The sequence below is a fragment of the Malus sylvestris genome, chromosome 10, assembly GCF_916048215.2.
Source record: "Malus sylvestris chromosome 10, drMalSylv7.2, whole genome shotgun sequence".
NCBI classification, from domain to species: domain Eukaryota; kingdom Viridiplantae; phylum Streptophyta; class Magnoliopsida; order Rosales; family Rosaceae; genus Malus; species Malus sylvestris.
This window is the reverse complement of record NC_062269.1, coordinates 39,126,585-39,145,281: the sequence shown is the minus strand read 5'-3', so window position 1 is coordinate 39,145,281 and position 18,697 is coordinate 39,126,585. Positions and strand designations below refer to the sequence as shown.

General features: G+C 41.5%; 1 protein-coding gene across 2 annotated transcripts; it reads left to right on the top strand.

The window, feature by feature from the left end:
• The first annotated feature begins 2,009 nt into the window (after positions 1 to 2,009).
• On the top strand, positions 2,010 to 5,995 carry LOC126587147 (G-type lectin S-receptor-like serine/threonine-protein kinase RKS1). 2 transcript variants are annotated; one of them, XM_050252131.1, is made up of 7 exons: positions 2,010 to 3,721; positions 3,934 to 4,077; positions 4,291 to 4,463; positions 4,599 to 4,809; positions 4,898 to 5,135; positions 5,258 to 5,402; positions 5,500 to 5,995. In XM_050252131.1, exons 1-7 carry the CDS (start codon positions 2,419 to 2,421, stop codon positions 5,803 to 5,805), a joined length of 2,520 nt encoding a protein of 839 aa, XP_050108088.1. In that variant the 5' UTR covers positions 2,010 to 2,418; the 3' UTR covers positions 5,806 to 5,995. The 2 variants fall into 2 exon arrangements, with proteins under 2 accessions (XP_050108088.1, XP_050108089.1); XM_050252132.1 differs by having other exon boundaries at positions 2,011 to 3,721; positions 4,294 to 4,463.
• The last annotated feature ends 12,702 nt before the right edge of the window (positions 5,996 to 18,697 follow it).

Here is an 18,697-nt window from a genome sequence, read left to right as displayed (position 1 = left end):
AGCCTGAAAATCATCTCTAACTAAAGGCTAAGCCAAAGAGCACACCATTTCTCATATATTTTTCACCATTCCATACTATCTTACCTCATTTTATTTCAATTATTCACATTTCATAATATAGTCCTTTGACCCTTGGTTAGAGATAATTTTTTGTCACATGACTATATTTGGCTTATGACCCTCTAGCCCCTTGGTTGGAGATGGTAAGAAATATGATTATGCACTGTTCATTACAATATTAATTTCTTGAAAGACCAAAGGACTAAAACGAGTCATCTGGCCCTTATTCGGTTGGAGATGGTCTAATTTGGTATCAATGAGATATCATGTTCTTATTTTTAGAAAGAAAATCAAGTGTGTTTAGGGTTTAGTGTTTAGAGTGGCGAGTTCGAAGCTCGCAAATCCGAAAGAAAAATCAAAAGGCACATGAATGTAGCGAGTTTTATTGAAAAAACAACGAATTATCCTTTTTTTCTTCTTACATTCTACTCAGGAGTGATCACAAGCCTCTCATTATCCTTTTCTTCTTGCATATATTGATATGACGATCAATTTGGAGCCCGTTTAGTGAGAGAGAAATGAATTTGACGTGTATAGAGAGTCAGAATTATTGGTTACGATTGCGAATTTGCTAAGTACTTGAAGATAAATTATACTAGTCTAGTTAGCTAATTAATTCTGTCAATTGTGTGACGCACTATGGTGGGAACTTGATCGCTAACAGACATTGACATCAATTAGTGCGCTAAAATGATCCTAATTGCATCAGATTTGGGATATGTGGAGGGAGGAGCTAGCATTAGGCATAGTTGATCCATCTTTGGATCAGTCATATCCTGCACACGAGGTTTCCAGATGCATTCAGATCGGGCTACTTTGCGTGCAAGAAAGTGCATCGAATAGGCCAACCATGTCGGAAGTTATTTTCATGTTGAGTAATGAAACAACTCTTCCTCTCCCCAGAAACCGGCATTTATGTCACAATCCAGAAATCCAAACTCAGCAGCATCGCAAGGAGAAATTTGTTCACTAAACGAGTTACCGAAAACCATGGCTGAAGTGCGCTAATGATTTAGGGTTGTACATCTTATTCAATGAAAATTTCTTACAACCAAGAGCATGATGAGTGGTGATGAAGATAATTAGGGGATTTAACACTTGAAGTAACAAATATAAACGTACTTATCAACTAGGGCGAATCGTACCATGTCAACCAAGCTCTGAGCTGCATCCAAATTGCCCAGCTTATGTGTGCAAGAGTATGCCACTGACCGGACAACAATGCATGTCGGCGGTTTTTCTCATGCTAGGTAATGCAGAAGCAGCTCCTTCACCAAAACAACGAGCATTTTTATTGAAGAGGAGGGATAATAGTGGAGACCCATCACCTAGTTTTTTTTAATATTATTAAGGGGAGGGGAGGGTTCAAAACTGTTACAACAACTTAGGAGATGGGCAGTTTCGAACCTAAGATGTATGGATGAAAACCCAACATCTTATCTACTAGGATATTGGACCACATGCAAAGTCCCCATCACCCAGCACTGAAGAAGAAAATTCTTTAAAGATGTGACATGTAGTAGCATAGAACCTCGCTAAAGTTAAACTCTTTAAGATATTTTGAGTGCTTTGATGTGTATAAGGAGTCAGAATTATTGGTTACGATTGCGAATTTGTTAAGTACTTGAAGAAAAATTATACTAGTCTAGTTAGCTAATTAATTCTGTCAATTGTGTGACACACTATGGTGGGAACTTGATCGCTAACAGACATTGACATCAATTAGTGCTGAAGAATGAGAGGTTTGTGGTAATCAAACTTCAGCATAGCATGGGAAACAGGTAAGTTTTTTTGTCTAGGTTTGGGCTGCTGGGATTCAGACAGGAGAAAAGATGTTGACCTGTGATTCTTTGCATGCCAAATAAAAAATCCTAGGACTTTTCAAATTGGTTTATCATTTCATTTTATCACGGATCACTTTTATCATAGTGTCCACTACCAATCACACCTAGCATCTTACCACCTAGGAGCACATTATATATATGTTGGACTTTATCGATTTTTCGATGTGAGATATTTTTGGTTCGCTAAATTCGTGATTGGCTCCATTCGGAGCCAATTGAGCCCTGCCATTCTTTCGCATGCACAGAAACGTTAATAAGAATTGTGTTTATCAATCGACTGGATACAACTGGGGTGTGGTCAGGATTAATGAAGTGGAGCTTTCTAGCTAGGATCAGTTTGACTGGAAGTTGTGGGTGAGTTGACCGTAGCATCAACGACTGGAGCTCGCCCATGAGCTGTTAGCATTACTCAATCTCCAAAGAAAAAAATCCAACCTTTCTGGCTTTTTGTTTCTGCTTGCCATTAAAAGAAGCAACCTTTTTAGCACTTAAACTCCTCAATGAGAAACTAAACATGAATTCTACTAAATTATTTGTTGTCATAATTATATTGCTTATCTTCCTTGTGATTCTTCCCTCTTCCCTTTCGGTTACCCTAGACGCCATTACACCAAACCAACCCCTAAGAGATGGCGACGTTCTTCTATCCACCACTGAAATCTTTGCACTAGGGTTTTTTAGCCCAGGGAATTCTCATAATCGTTATGTTGGAGTTTGGTACAACAAAATTCCAATCCAAACCATCGTCTGGACTGCAAACAGAGACAACCCCGTAATTCCTATTGCTGGAGCTGGGCTCTTAGCTATTCTTGGAAATCATGGAGGCCTTGTTATTTATGGGAAGGACCAAAGTACCCCTCTTTGGTCTGCTAATGTCACAGTCTCTTCGCCAAACAATTCCGTAATAGCCAAACTTTTGGATACAGGAAATCTTGTATTGCTTGAGAATAGTGGTAGTAGCCAAAGGATGCTGTGGCAAGGCTTTGATTACCCCTCAGATACACTGCTTCCATTAATGAAGATTGGGCTGAACCGGCGGTCAGGGCTGAACTGGCTCCTAACATCTTGGAAGTCCCACGATGATCCCAGATCGGGGAATTTTTCGTATGAGATTGACCCAACCGGGTTTCCACAGTTCATTGTTTACAAGGGTCGAACCAAATGGTTTCGAGTCGGAACTTGGACCGGCCAGAGATTGAGCGGGGTCCCCGAATACACACCTAGTAGTTTCCGCAGCTTTGTGAACGATACAGATGAGATATATACAGAATATACTGTTACAGATGGCTCGGTACTCACAAGGGGGGTGCTAGATGAATCAGGAATTTTTCAACGGTTCGTATGGCGAGGTCAAGAAAACAAATGGATCGAAGGAAGTTTCAACCCTAGTGAGTGGTGTGACTACTATGGACAGTGTGGTCCAAATAGTAACTGTGACCCATACAGTAATTTTAACTTCTCTTCCCTTTGTCTGCCCGGATTTGAACCCAAGTTCCCCCAGGATTGGAATCTGAGAGTTGGATTGGGTGGATGCCTGAGAAAATCGGGAGCATCTACATGCCGAAAAGGGGAAGGGTTTGTTAAGGTGGCACGCGTGAAGGTACCCGACTCATCTAGGGCACGCGTGAATATGAGTTTGAGTCTGAAAGGGTGTGAGCAAGAGTGCATGAAGAATTGTTCTTGCATGGCATACACGAGTGCAGATGAAAGGGGAGGAGGGACGGGTTGCGTGATGTGGTACGGGGACTTGATAGACACAAGAACTTTTTCAAATGTTGGGCAGGACTTGTATGTACGAGTTGATGCAGCTACTCTAGGTAGTCACTTTATGTTTCATATACTCATATCATTTTGTATTCTACATTTTTTACCAGAATTTCTCTAATACGAACAAATCTTGTTGGATAGTAGTTGCAAGTTGATAGCTACTTACATAGTTTCCCTTGATTTTTTATGGTGATTTGCTACTGTTTACAGTTCACAACTGTTGATTTCTTTGGATTTTTATTTTTGTTTTATATGCTTGTAGCTCAATTTGCAAATGGTTCTGTAATTAGCAAGAAGGGTTCTGCAATTGGCAAGAAGGCAAGGCTGGCAACTTCACTAGTATCCGCTCTCGTGTTCCTTGTCCTAGTATTCCTTTTGTGTTGGTTGGTAAGGAGGAAGAGGCAAGGTAAATAAATTTTCTTTATCTATCTTAATTAGTATCCCCGTGGTGTACGGTCTTCTGTAACATCAACACTACGTTAATGAGATGGGTAGAAGACTCATTATGTACAACTAATGCCAATGGTTACTGTAAGTTTTCTTCTAGTGTCGGGCAATACTGATTGTTAATGACCAAAAGGCTCTAACGTTGCATTGCTTGTTATGCATTTCATGACAGCAGGGAGGCAGAGAAAAAATATGTTCTTCATGGAAGATGGAACAGATCTCAATGATCAAAGTAAAATAAACTCAGAATTACAATTCTTTGATCTAACAACCGTCGCAGCCGCCACGGACAACTTTTCGGTAGCGAACAAGCTTGGGAAAGGAGGTTTTGGCTCAGTCTATAAGGTAGTTAGCCTCCTATAATTTTCCGAATCATGCATAACTTCAGGTTAACCTAGAAGCTTACAAACAAACATGACAATTCATGTTTGATGCTTTTAAAAATGAATTGTAACAGAACTACTTGGATTATAATTTCAGGGTGTACTTCATAATGGAAAGGAAGTAGCGGTGAAACGACTATCGAATAATTCTGGTCAAGGAATTGAAGAGTTTAAGAATGAAGTTGTGATAATTGCGAAACTCCAACACAGGAACCTTGTCAAGATTATAGATTGCTGCGTTGAAGATGGAGAGAAGATGCTAATCTATGAATACGTACCAAACAAAAGTTTGGACTCTTTTATTTTTGGTACCTCTTTTTCCTTTTTTCCTTTAATTTCGTTTTGAAACTAAAGTTAACAAGAATTGATTTGGTCTCAACTTCTTATTGTATCCAGATGATACAAAAAGAAATCTTTTAGATTGGACAAAACGCTTTGAGATTATTTGTGGGATTGCTAGAGGGATTTTATATCTTCATCAAGATTCGAGAATAAGGATTATCCATAGGGATCTAAAGGCCAGTAATATTCTACTGGGTGCATCTATGAGCCCTAAAATAGCAGATTTTGGTATGGCAAGAATATTTCTAAGGGACCAATGTGAAGCAAATACACATCGTCTGGTCGGAACATAGTAAGTTAATTAAATTTCATCAAAACTGAAGATATAAATTGGCTAGAGCTTACCAAAATAGTAGGTTAATAGTTCCAACTTCCGAGTACAAGTCTCACCATGATCTCTTTATATTGTTGCAGTGGTTATATGTCACCGGAGTATGCAATGGAAGGAAATTTTTCAGTAAAATCTGATGTGTATAGCTTTGGCGTTTTACTGCTAGAAATTATAACTGGCAGAAAAAACTACAACAGAAACTATCCCCACTCAAATTTGATTGGATATGTAAGCTAACTATAGCCTATTTGTAAACAATGATTTTCCCACAAGTTTATCCCCTACTTTATTCATGCTTGGTTGATTTTTTTCAAAACTCTTTTAGGTTTGGGACCTGTGGAGAGAAGGCAAAGCCTTGGAAATCGTTGATCCATCCATGGGGGAATCGTACCATGTCAACGAAGTTGTGAGATGCATCCAAATTGCCCTCTTGTGTGTGCAAGAGTTTGCTGCTGACCGGCCAACCATGTCGGCGGTTGTTTTCATGCTAGGTAACGAGGCAGCAGTTCCTTCCCCAACACAGCCTGCATTTTTGTTGAGGAGGAGTTGTACTAGAGTAGATCCATCAACGAGTACTGAAGGAGCTAGTTCTATAAATGATGTGACATGTACAGAAATAGAAGCTCGCTAAAGAAAGGCCTAGGATTACCCGACATGTTCCACAATATATATGTACTTGTAGCAGCTTGCAAAAGATAATGTATTAACCACATACAATTTGTTACCGTATGAAGAAAGGGTGAACGAAATTTACCATGCCTTGAAAGTGAAGATTCTCCAAGTAAAGTGAAGCTTGTTGATGTTAGAACTCATAAAAATTAAATATAATAAGAATAAAAAAGCTTGGACTTTTTTAAAAGTTGGCGGACTTTTTGGGTGCGTTTGTTGTACTGGATTATCTAGGACTAGACTAGGTTCGGGGGCTAATCTAGACTAGCTTAGACTATATTAAGTTGGACTAATTTAGCGTAATGTTTGGTGTGGTGTTGGATTAATATCTAAAATAAAGAAAATCAACATACCCTTTAATTTGCAAATAGCAACAGTTTTTTCATGGGAAGTGTTTCCGCTCACCATTTTTCTCCTCATGCGCATCCCTTTTTGTTTGAAGTCCCTTGATTCTTTTTTAGTCCCTTGATTTATTCACCTCATATTTAAATGATTTCTATAACTCGAATGAACTGAAGTCTATAACGAAGAACTAATTACAGCAGAGCTTGTCAAGGCTATCTTTCGCTTTATTTACTCTTCATACTTTGAATTTATGTTTTTGGACAAGATGAAAGTAGAAGGTCATTGTTGGAAGGGGAAAAGCGCAGTGAGATTATTGTTGGAATCGCTTGAGGGGTCTTATACCTTCATCAAGACTCAAGACTGAAAGCCAGCCACAGGGATCTAAAAGCTAGCAATGTTCTATTGGATTCAACTATGAAACCCAACATCTTAGATTTTGGACTGGCAAAAATGTTTGGGGAAGACTAAATCCAAGCAAACACAAACAGAGCGACTCAACTCACTCGTTAAAATAAGTATCTGGATAGATGCTTAATAGATCAGGTGGTTAACAAATGAACCTCACTATGACGTACATTGCAAGAAAGAAAAATAAAAGTAATTTGCTATATTTTAAACCGGATTCGATGCCGTTGAAAAATCCAAGAAAAAGAGAAGAAACGTTCATGTAGGGTGTGCCTAACACGTTTGTTTTCTTCCTTCTTCCCTTTTATTATTTATTCTGTGACATTTTTCTTCTGTTCGATCGAATAATATAATTATTCGAAACATCTTTGAAACATCTTATAACTAAGAGTTGGATCATGAAGTCGATCGCTATCGCATCTTCCAACTCTTTGCTTGGTATGGGTAATTTTATTCAGAATCCAAACCACAACGATGATGAAACTAAAGGCGAGATGATCAAAGTTGTGCGCAACGATGACAGCTCTGATCTTTGTGATATATATATATATAAAGAATGGGAGAGATTTTCTGTACTCTTACAACTATGTCTAGTTGACATTTGACATGTGGTGAATTAATTTGGTGACAAAAAACTCTCTCTCGAATGATGAAGTACCTACATGCGATGCATGACATACCTTAATTATGGTGAAACGATTGGAGTTGTATTTGATAGAATGTACTTTTATTTTCGCATAAGTCTTTAGAATGTTGTTTTGGCTGAATGCAACAATCATTGCTTATTAAAGGGATAAACTTTTCAGGTAGATAGTGTTTTACGGCTGTGGTAGAAAGTAATTATACTTATGCATGTGCATGTTTAATTTCCGCCGATTCTCTCTCTCTAACAACTAACAATTTAACCCACTAACACTGTTGTTTGTCAAAAAATAAAAATAAAAATAAAAGGGTTGTTCTAGTATTGATGTACAAAGCTAATTCCTTTTTATCTTAAAAGTTAAACCCTAAATTTACTAGCTAATGTCGATTACTCGAATGTTGTGGTATGACATAGGAGTCCTAATTTATAACACATTTACTTACTTGAAACATATATTAAAATAATTACGAAATATGTGTCTTAATTCTCTAACCACAAAATTTATATCAAATCGTCCCCATAAATGAAATTTCATGCTCACAATAGTAAATGTCAATAAAATCCCACCACGACTAAATTGAAGGACTCCATCCGGCCAAATTAGTGTGATAATTTTGTAGACATCGAAATTTCGGTAAATAAATGTTGACCGATAAATCAAAGTGTCAACGCTCATGTATTGCATAAATTTTACACGTAGCATGTGACTCAACGAAAATTGAAATGAGTTGGAAAAGTCATCAAATAAGACACGTGTCAACACCTGGCAGAAACGACTTATTTCATCTGGGATATTATATTCAAAATTAGGCCTTGGAAAATTCTATAAATACAAGCCCATTTCATTCATTTGAGGGGGGAATTCATATTACACCTTGAAGCTCTGAAGCTCTGAAACTCCGAAGCTCTCAAGCATCCAAGTTCCCGAAGAATCAAGAAAGCCTTCTTCGTTCTTCGTTCATCGTTCTTCCAAGATCAAGCCCCGACGGCCCTTGGATCAACAATCACCAACTCAAGATCAAGCCCCGACGGCCCTTGAAGAAAGTGTTCATCATTCATCACCCGTTCATCCTAAGATCAAGCCCCAACGGCCCTTTGGATCAACAACAGCAACAAATCCACACATCCAACTGTTCTTCAAGATCAAGCCCAAAAGCCCTTGAAGATCCGTTCATCCATCAACCTTCAAGATCAAGCCCAAAAGCCCTTGAAGAAACGCTCATCCTCAAGATCAAGCCCCAACGGCTCCTTGAAGACCCGCTCAAAATCCACCTTCAAAGATCAAGCCCACGACCCTTGAAGAACGTTCATCCTTAGATCAAGCCCAACGGCCCTTTGGATCAATCACACATCCACAAATACACACCTTACGGAGATCGAATCAGAGGATCAAATTAGAGAGAGATTGTAACCCAAAATCATCAAACACAAATATTTGTTTGTGCGCGTTGTTCTTGTCTCTTTCGTTTCAGGAATTTTCCGTGTTCACAAATTGGCACGCCCAGTGGGACCTCTCTACCTCTCATCTCTTCCTCCGTTCAAGGAATATAAGCACACTTCCAAAATCAATGACGTCAAGGAAGGCTCAAGCTGTTCCCATAACCGGCGCAAAGAACAAATGCGCCCTCGTCACAAGTGGTGTCACGTTGGGTACCACGACTCGAAGCATGGCAAGAGCTACTTCTGCCGCCTCTTTCACCTCTGCATCAACTCTGCCAAGGGAACAAAAGCACCCAAGGCACGAGCCTTTGATCACCTTAGCCTCACTAAGGGCACCAAGGGGGGAAAGCCCAAGGAAATACGCCGAATCCATGCTCTCCGATGCCGATTCAAGCGACAGTTCAGCCATGCAAGTCATGACTATTGGAGCAACTTCAATCGATGAACAGCTGGCTCAAATGAATGAAGCAATCGCAAGGCTAACCCGAACTGTGGAAGAAAAAGACTTGCAAATTGCAGCACTAGTCAACCGACTGGAGGCGCAGGACGGCGATAAACCCGACCCAGAGGATGATCCACTAAAGGGAGGAGCTGGCGGAGACGAAGAACCCCCGGTGAAGAAAATCGATGGGAAGCCAGAGCCGGACCAAGCAGCGGCACTCATGGGATCTCTTTCTATCCAGCAGCTGCAGGAGATGATCACCAACACCATCAAGGCACAGTACAAAGGGAGCTCACATACCTCATTGTTCTACTCGAAGCCCTATTCCAAGAAAATTGATGCCCTAAGGATGCCAAGGGGTTATCAACCACCAAAGTTCATGCAGTTTGATGGAAAAGGAAACCCAAAGCAGCACGTTGCACATTTCGTCGAAACTTGCAACAACGCGGGGACGGAGGGAGACTACCTCGCCAAGCAGTTTGTGCGCTCGCTGAAAGGAAATGCCTTTGAGTGGTACACGGACCTAGAGCCTGAGTCCATCAACAGCTGGGAGCAATTGGAAAGGGAATTCCTCAACCGCTTCTACAGCACCCGCCGCACTGTGAGCATGCTAGAACTAACGAGCACAAAGCAGTGGAAGGACGAGCCAGTTATTGACTACATCAACAGATGACGCACTCTAAGCCTCGACTGTAAAGACAGGCTCTCGGAAACCTCTTCAATCGAGATGTGCATCCAAGGCATGCAATGGGGTTTGCAATACATCCTTCAAGGCATTAAACCACGGACCTTCGAGGAATTGGCCACTCGCGCCCATGACATGGAGTTGAGCATCGCCCATCATGGGAAGAAAGAATCGATCGCCGACTACAAGAACGACAAAGTTCTTGGGACAAAGGTGGAAAAGGCTGCATGGAAACCCACCAAGGAAGCGATGACGGTCAACACATCTCCCGTCAAAATATCCACACGAGGCAAGGCGATTCAAACCGAAGCTTTTCGTGATCAAGAGACACGTAGACGCACTTTGAAGGAGCTTGAGGAGAAGACTTATCCATTCCCCGACTCTGATGTGGTTGCCATGCTAGATGACCTGTTGGACAAGAAGGTGATCAGTTTGCCTGAGTGCAGACGGCCGGAAGAGATGAATCGTACTGACAGTCCAAGATACTGTAAATTCCACCGCTTCATCAGTCATCCGACAGAAAAGTGCTTCGTGCTGAAAGATCTCATCATGAAGCTGGCTCAGAAAGGAATCATCGAGCTAGATCTTGACGATGTGGTGAAGTCAAACTATACCACCTTCACTTCTGGCTCTTCCGACTCAAAATTTTCACCTCAACCGCTGGGGGCATCGTCCAAGACAAGCAAAGTTGAAGGATGGGCTCAAGTCACTCCTAAGAAATTGCACAAGAAGCATACGTCTCCTCCACATGTCCGCCAATCGGAAAGGGGGCAAAGCAGCTCTTGTCAACCTTCAAAGCAACATGAATGTGTTGAAGATGATGAAATTTCGACACATAGATCGTCCATCCCCATCACGATGCGTGATTTCTTTCCTGAAGACTTCTTCAATCACTCGGTCAAGGCTCCTTGCTATGAAGATTGTGAGAAACGCCTCTCCAAAATTACTTGACAAATTCACCATGCTCCTTGTTCGCAAGAGCCTAAAACTGCACGAACCAAAGCTCTTTGTCTGTAAGAGCCTAAACTGCAAGACACAAAGCTCCTTGTTCGCACGAGCCTAAACTGCACGAACCAAAGCTCCTTGTCTGCAAGAGCCTAAACTGCAAGACACGAAGCTCCTCGCCTGCACGAGCCTAAACTGCATGGCACAACGCTCCTGGTCTGCACGAGCATAAAAGGCAACAACGGTGCTCCTTGTCTGCACGAGCCGAAACTGCAACACGGCACCAAATGCTCCTTGTCTGCACGAGTTGAAACTGCAACACGGCACCAAATGCTCCTTGTCTGCACGAGTTGAAACTGCAAACGACACCAACGCTCCTTGCCTGCACGAGTTGAAACTGCAAACGGCACCACCAAAAGAAAATCCAAAAAAAATATGTATTTGAACTACGTTACGACTTGATCTCTTCTTTGGAGGGGTACGTAGGCAGCTTGAATATTCAAAATTTCGAGTTCAGTCACATCAAATAAAAAAATAATAATAATGTTTTATTAGAAAAAAAATATATATATACATATGTTTTATGTATTTAAAAAGAAAGAGAAAAAAAGAAAAAAAAAAGGGAATACAAACGTTATTACTTGTTTACAAAAAAAAAAAAAAAAAAGGAGTTCTTTTACATACATACATACATATATATATATATGTATATCCATTAGCAGCAAGCCTCTCAAAAGGAGGCCATCCAGGCCCAAGTGGCAACCTCCAAGCCCAATCCGCGGTCAAGTCCAATGCCTGCTCAGACTTCAGTTACAAATCAAGGCCCATCTCCCATTTCTTGCAGCATTGTTCAAAGCAGCCCATCCAAAATGAAGCCCAATTGCTATCGAATCTGCCCCAAGTGCAACACTTTGGTGCTTTGCTGGCCCAGCTGAGTTTTTGAACCAAATGTCTTGGGTTATGAACCCATCACCATCAGCAGCTAGAAGTTGCAGAGTCGAAAGGGGGTAGGGCAGCGCCGTGTTTCTCTGCTGATGCTTCCGCCTCCAAATTCCAAATATAATCGGACCATTTCCGATCAGGTGGACGAGGAAATAAAGGCAGTCATCGGCAACGACCTCTCCGCCAAATTCGCTGCTCTCAAGCCTTCACCACCATTCCGCCGCTATGCTACCTCCGTGCTCTTCAGTGCCGGCGCAACCCAATTCCAGCAACCGCTGGACCTGTGTCCTTCTTCACCAACCTCGCACTCACCACCTTCGGCTTCGGCGCACACGCCAACATCGATTGCTCCTCCTCAGATCCGAGAGCTGCGAGCACTACCACAATCGGGTCTCTATGCTTGATGTCGTCACTGCCTTTGAATCGAAGCTGCATCAGTCAGGCGACAGATTCCAATCGAAGATCTCGGTGCCCAAACAGGTGCTGGTTGACCATTACCCAGAAGGCGAAGAGGCAAGGGCTGCCACGCCGACGTTTTGAGCTTTCTCGACTATTTTCCTCAAAATTGGGATCGAGCTGGAGTGGGACGAAGCTCAAGACTCTTACTTTTCCAGCTGCAGAGCTTGCAAGTCCAACAATGGCTTCTGCGGCTTTAACTCCTCCGACCCAAATAAGCAATTCCTCTGTTTCCTCGCCTCCTCGCCACCGCCGACATGGGCAAGGCCAAGGTCACCTTGGAGATCGGCAACGACGGCGTTGCAGTTATCACCATCTTCAATCCACCTGCCAACAAGGCGAAACAATGGCGTTGACAAAAAAAAAAAAAAAAAAAAAATTCGAGGAGGCCACGAGGTGAAACGACGTCAAGGCGATCGTTTTGATTGGCAGTGGAGGAAGGTTTTTAGCCGGTTTCGATATCAATGTTTTCGAGAAAGTTCACGAGTCTGGGGATGTTTTGGTTATGCCCGATGTATCTGCTGACTTTGTGCTCAACAAACTTGAAGGTTAGAAAAAGCCTGTTGTTGCTGCTGTTGAAGGACTTGCACTAGGAGGTGGCTTGGAGTGGGCATCGGGGTGCCATGCACGTGTTGCTGCTCCAAGGACTCAACTTGGTCTTCCAGAGTTGTCTTTTGGAGTGATTCCTCGATTAGGAGGCACACAACGTCTTCCAAAGCTTGTAGGGCTTCAGAAGGCAATTGAAATGATGCTGTCATCGAAGCCAATCTTGTCTGAAGAAGGGAAGAAGCTAAGCTGGAATGACATCTGCCGCAGAAAGCATCACAGAGCTCTTCCTCACTCCACTCAAACCCGACCTATGGTGCGCACACCCGGAGCAAGTTGGGCTGCACTCTCGGCATCGACTCCTTCCACCGCAGCGCCTGGCCCCCTCGACTTCGTCCTTCCCTGCAAGTTCCTCCTTGCTCCGCTCCCTGCAAATTCCTCTACCCATCACCCGAATTTATACAAAAAAAAAAAAAAAAAAAAAAAAAAAAAGGGATGCTTTTGGCAAAAGAAAAGAAAAGAAAATATAAAAAAATCTTGGTGGATCAGCACCACCATGTGGAAGAAAAGATGGGGCATCAGGCACCAGAAAAAGAAAATATATATATATATATATATATAAAACATAAAGGAAAATTTGGGGATAGTGGACGGCAAAGAGGTGTGGTGACATGTGTGTATATATTTGTTATATATAAAAATATGATTTGTGGAGTTGCGTCAGACAAGCAGTGGCCATCACTTAAGTTATGATGGTGGATGTGAACACCACCGAAAAGCAAAAGGAAAAAGGTGGGTGTGCGTGTGTATGTACATTGTGTGGGTATATATTATATATATATACATGGCACCGCATGAAAAAAAAAAAAAAAAAAAAGCATTAAGAGAAATAGAAGTCCATTTTATTTTTCTAGGAAATTTTACATAAATGTGTACATACCTTAAAAAAAAAAAAAAAAAAAAAATCAAATCAACTCAAAATTACAAGAGGGGATCTTCAAGGATGATTAGGTGGCGCCTCACAACTCGGCGGAGCTCCAGGAAGAGTAGGTGCCGGAGGTTGACTGTTTGAAGCCTCAGCAATCGGTAGAGCCTCAGAAGACGAAGGCAAATGCTGCTGGAACAAACCCACAAACCTCTGATGATCAAGTAAAATCTGACCATCAGATTCCTGCATCTGGTCAATCTTCCTCTTCATGTTTGTCGCATAGCTATGTGCGAGCTTATGCAATTGTTTGTTCTCCTGCTTGAGCCCTCTAATCTCCTGTTTGAGACTCATCACTTCAGCCGCCAATGATTCAACTTGACGGGTTCGAGCAAATAGGCGTTGGGCCATATTAGACACAGAACCTGCACACTGCACACTGAGAGCTAGAGAATCCTTAACAGCCAACTCATCAGACCGTTTGGAAAGTAGTCTGTTATCTCTGGGAGTGACAAGGTTCCGGGCCACCACCGCAGCGGTCATATCATTCTTCACCACTGAATCCCCAACGGTAAGAGGACCAGTATGGGATATGAAGGATGGGCGCCATATGTTGTCTGGAGAAGAAGGGACTGCCTCTTCACCAAGATTCAAGTCAAAACGACGATCGGAGGGGCCAGACATTTTCAAAGTATTGAAGGAAGAAGAAAACAGACAAATCAAGATCTTAGAAGTGCAAGAAGGGAGTTTTCACAAGCGAAAATTCAAGTGTGCTTTGAAATGAACTGCATGCCTCTATAAAAAAAATCAACACTCAACTGGATTTCAGAGATCGAAGAGGCGAGCTCAGAGTTCGAAAATGCCGATTCAAAAATCGAAGAGGCAAGCTCAGAAATCGGAGAAGCATCTTGCTTTTCCAAACGCGTTAGCACCCGACACACGCAAACTCAGCTTTGCGGAAATCACGGGCAATTTGTTAAAGCGCCAATCCCAGGTATCGAAGAGGCGCCAGTCTTTTTCAGCCTCGTCAGCACCCGTCACGCGCAAACTCAGCTTTGCGAAAATCACGGGCAATTTGTCGAAGCGCCGATCCCAGATATCGAAGAGGCGCCAGTCTTTTTCAGCCTCGTCAACACCCATCACATGCAAACTCAGCTTTGCGGAAATCACGGGTAATTTGTCGAAGCGCCGATCCCAGTTATTGAAGAAGCGCCAGTCTTCTTCAGCCACGTCAACACCTATCACATGCACACTCAGCCTGGCAGGAATTACGGACAATTTGTCGAAGATTGCTGATAAAGAAGAAAGCACGTGAAGCCATACTGATCAATCACGCATTGGCTACTGACACGAGTGAAAGAACAGTACCTCTACAGGTATTAAGGAACTCCCTATAACTGTCCACCTTCGCCCTCCATAGCAAGGCAGACATACGGAACCTTTCTTCATCTCCGAGAATGCCTTCCCAACGAAACCTCTCGAGTCACTCAGTGTTCCTTATTCCTTGGGGTACCTCAGCAAACAAATGACACCAAAGCAAAAGTATCTCGTATCACCAGGGTAGAAAGCAAAAGTATCTCATATCATGCGTTCTCCCTGTCCTTTCCTTTGTCCTTGTTCTTACCTACAAAGACAAGGATAAAGAAAACAATATGCCGGAACTTCCACTTAAACTTGGGTAAGGAACCGACTGCTTGGAACCCTTCCCTGATTGCCTACCTAGCACTGCTCTCGAGTACTCGTTTCCCACTGCTGCTGTACTTCCAAAGAAGCTGCCACATCTGCCTGGAGAACAGATAAGGCAAGTGAAAATGATACCTTGCAGCATGTGGAGACAAGGTGCAGAAGGAACAAGCAGAGAAGAATGCGGTCTGCACAGTCAACTCAGCGGAAGGAGTCCGAACTGAGGAACTCGAGAAGCTGCCATATCTGCCTGAAGAAACAAGCAGAGAAGAATGCAGCATGCACAGTCAACTCGGCAGAAAGAGTCTGAGATGAAGAACTCGTTTTGACCCTCAAATTCTTGGGTCAACTTACTAGGCGTTGTGGGCTGCACGTGCCGATTCACCACCCTTGAATCAAATCCTTAAAGATCAAGTCACCAACTGGAAGAATAGCCCATCAATCTTGAAGATCATACCGCTGACCAAACTGCTCAAGTGTGAATTAGAAAGATTGAACAAAGCAACAAGTCGTCACCTTCACCTCGTGCCTGCTTGCAATATGTTCGAGTCAACCTTCAAGAATCAAGCCTCAACGGCCCTTGAAGAAGCTTCCAGCCAAATTCGAAATCAAGCCTCGACGACCCTGGAAGAAATCACAAGTCCGATTCAAGATTAAGTGTCTACCACCCTTGAATCAAAACCTAGTTCAAGAATAAGCTGTGGAAAATCAACAATTGGAGGAATCTAGAAAATCCTTCAACCCAGTTCAAGATCAAAGCTGTGGAAAGTCAACAAATCGCAACAAAATACGTGTCGATTCACCCACTACCAAAGCCAAAGATCATCTACCACATGAAGCTCATTGTGGTCCAATTTCAACCTTCAAGATCAAGCCTCGACGGCCTTGAAGAAATTTCAAACAACAATTCAAGATCAAGCCTCGACGGCCCTTGAAGAAATTTCAAACAACAATTCAAGATCAAGCCTCAACGGCCCTTGAAGAAATCTCAAGCCCAATTCAAGATCAAGCCTCAACGGCCCTTGAAGAAATCTCCAGCCCAATTCAAGATCAAGCCTCGACGGCCCTTGGATCGACATCTACAGTAAGGGACTTCAAAACGCATCTCCTACACGTGACAAGCACATGTATACGACGTGCCTTGAAGTGGGGGCATTTGTAGACATCGAAATTTCGGTAAATAAATGTTGACCGATAAATCAAAGTGTCAACGCTCATGTATTGCATAAATTTTACACGTAGCATGTGACTCAACGAAAATTGAAATGAGTTGGAAAAGTCATCAAATAAGACACGTGTCAACACCTGGCAGAAACGACTTATTTCATCTGGGATATTATATTCAAAATTAGGCCTTGGAAAATTCTATAAATACAAGCCCATTTCATTCATTTGAGGGGGGAATTCATATTACACCTTGAAGCTCTGAAGCTCTGAAACTCCGAAGCTCTCAAGCATCCAAGTTCCCGAAGAATCAAGAAAGCCTTCTTCGTTCTTCGTTCATCGTTCTTCCAAGATCAAGCCCCGACGGCCCTTGGATCAACAATCACCAACTCAAGATCAAGCCCCGACGGCCCTTGAAGAAAGTGTTCATCATTCATCACCCGTTCATCCTAAGATCAAGCCCCAACGGCCCTTTGGATCAACAACAGCAACAAATCCACACATCCAACTGTTCTTCAAGATCAAGCCCAAAAGCCCTTGAAGATCCGTTCATCCATCAACCTTCAAGATCAAGCCCAAAAGCCCTTGAAGAAACGCTCATCCTCAAGATCAAGCCCCAACGGCTCCTTGAAGACCCGCTCAAAATCCACCTTCAAAGATCAAGCCCACGACCCTTGAAGAACGTTCATCCTTAGATCAAGCCCAACGGCCCTTTGGATCAATCACACATCCACAAATACACACCTTACGGAGATCGAATCAGAGGATCAAATTAGAGAGAGATTGTAACCCAAAATCATCAAACACAAATATTTGTTTGTGCGCGTTGTTCTTGTCTCTTTCGTTTCAGGAATTTTCCGTGTTCACAAATTTATAGCACACCCACAAACTGGTCCATGATCAATGGAGACAAAAAGATGTCTATTTCTCATCATTTAAGAAAAGAAATTAAAAGGAGATACCTATCAAATTACCCACTTTTAATGAAAATTTAATAATTAATCGAATGCTACCATCCACATCTTAAAGCATCCTGTAACTAATTTATCGTTCTTTTAATACAAACGATATTTTAATTTAATTTATATTGTTGGAAGGTTTAAACTACGACGAGTGAGTTAAAGATGATGACTTTAATAATCATGGCAATCCATCACTTGCAAATTATAATTTTATTATAAGACACTCTTGTATGATTTAAACGAGTCAAAGCTCTAATACGTAGCTCGCCACGTCTAATTCTACAGGGATCAAGTTTTTACTAGTTCACTAGTAAATGCTTTTCAATTCTCTGAAAGCGTCTTTTATGAAAATATTTTTGAAACCAATTCTAAATGAAAATTTAAGTGGATCTTGAAAATGTGCCTTTTCAAAATAGCACTTTGGAACCCAAAACAATTTCACCAAAACCACTTTCAGTTATTTTAAAAGCACTTTCGAGCTCTTACTTATTTGTTATTTGCTCAAGATTGTATCTTTCTCGAAGAAAATCATATTAATTCTCTTTTCAAAAAAAAAACAAGTGAATTTTTTTTATGGTTTTCTGCCTCAATATCCACAAAATACAGAAAAAATATGAAAGTGGAGTGGGATTAGTTGGGTTTTGGGTGGGTTTGTTCAAGAATTTGCGAGATATGACCTAATAGTGGACTTTGGAGGTCAGCTGTGCTTGCTTATTCATCACAAAACCCTCCCCCGACGATTGCGCAATGCGCACAGATTGATGCTGTAAAGGAGTCAAACTTCAAAACCGGAAGTCCACAGACTCGAAATATTTTGGTTGGTCATTATCACATAGCGTTATCAATTAACGTGTTATAATATTCATAAACAATATAATTTATGTTTCATTGGCGGGACAGTTAAAACTTTATCCAACCAACTCGTGACCACCCTTAACAGTCCGATCAATACAACAACTACAAACAAACAAATCCAATTTATTGTATTAAATAGTAAATATATGTAAATATTATTGTTAAATCTTAAACAACTAACATACAAGTGTAAATTCGAATAATACCAATTTTTTAATTTTTAAAAACAAACTATCCTTATCTGATTAAGGACAAAGATCAACATAATCCTAATTTAATATTAGAATGTTAGAATTTGACAAGTGTTTCTTTACTACAATGGTTGAAAAAAATTGAATCCCTTCATAATACGTGAATTCTAACTCTGTCGATAACTAATTTAATATCTAATTTAATAAAATATATCTTTGATAAAA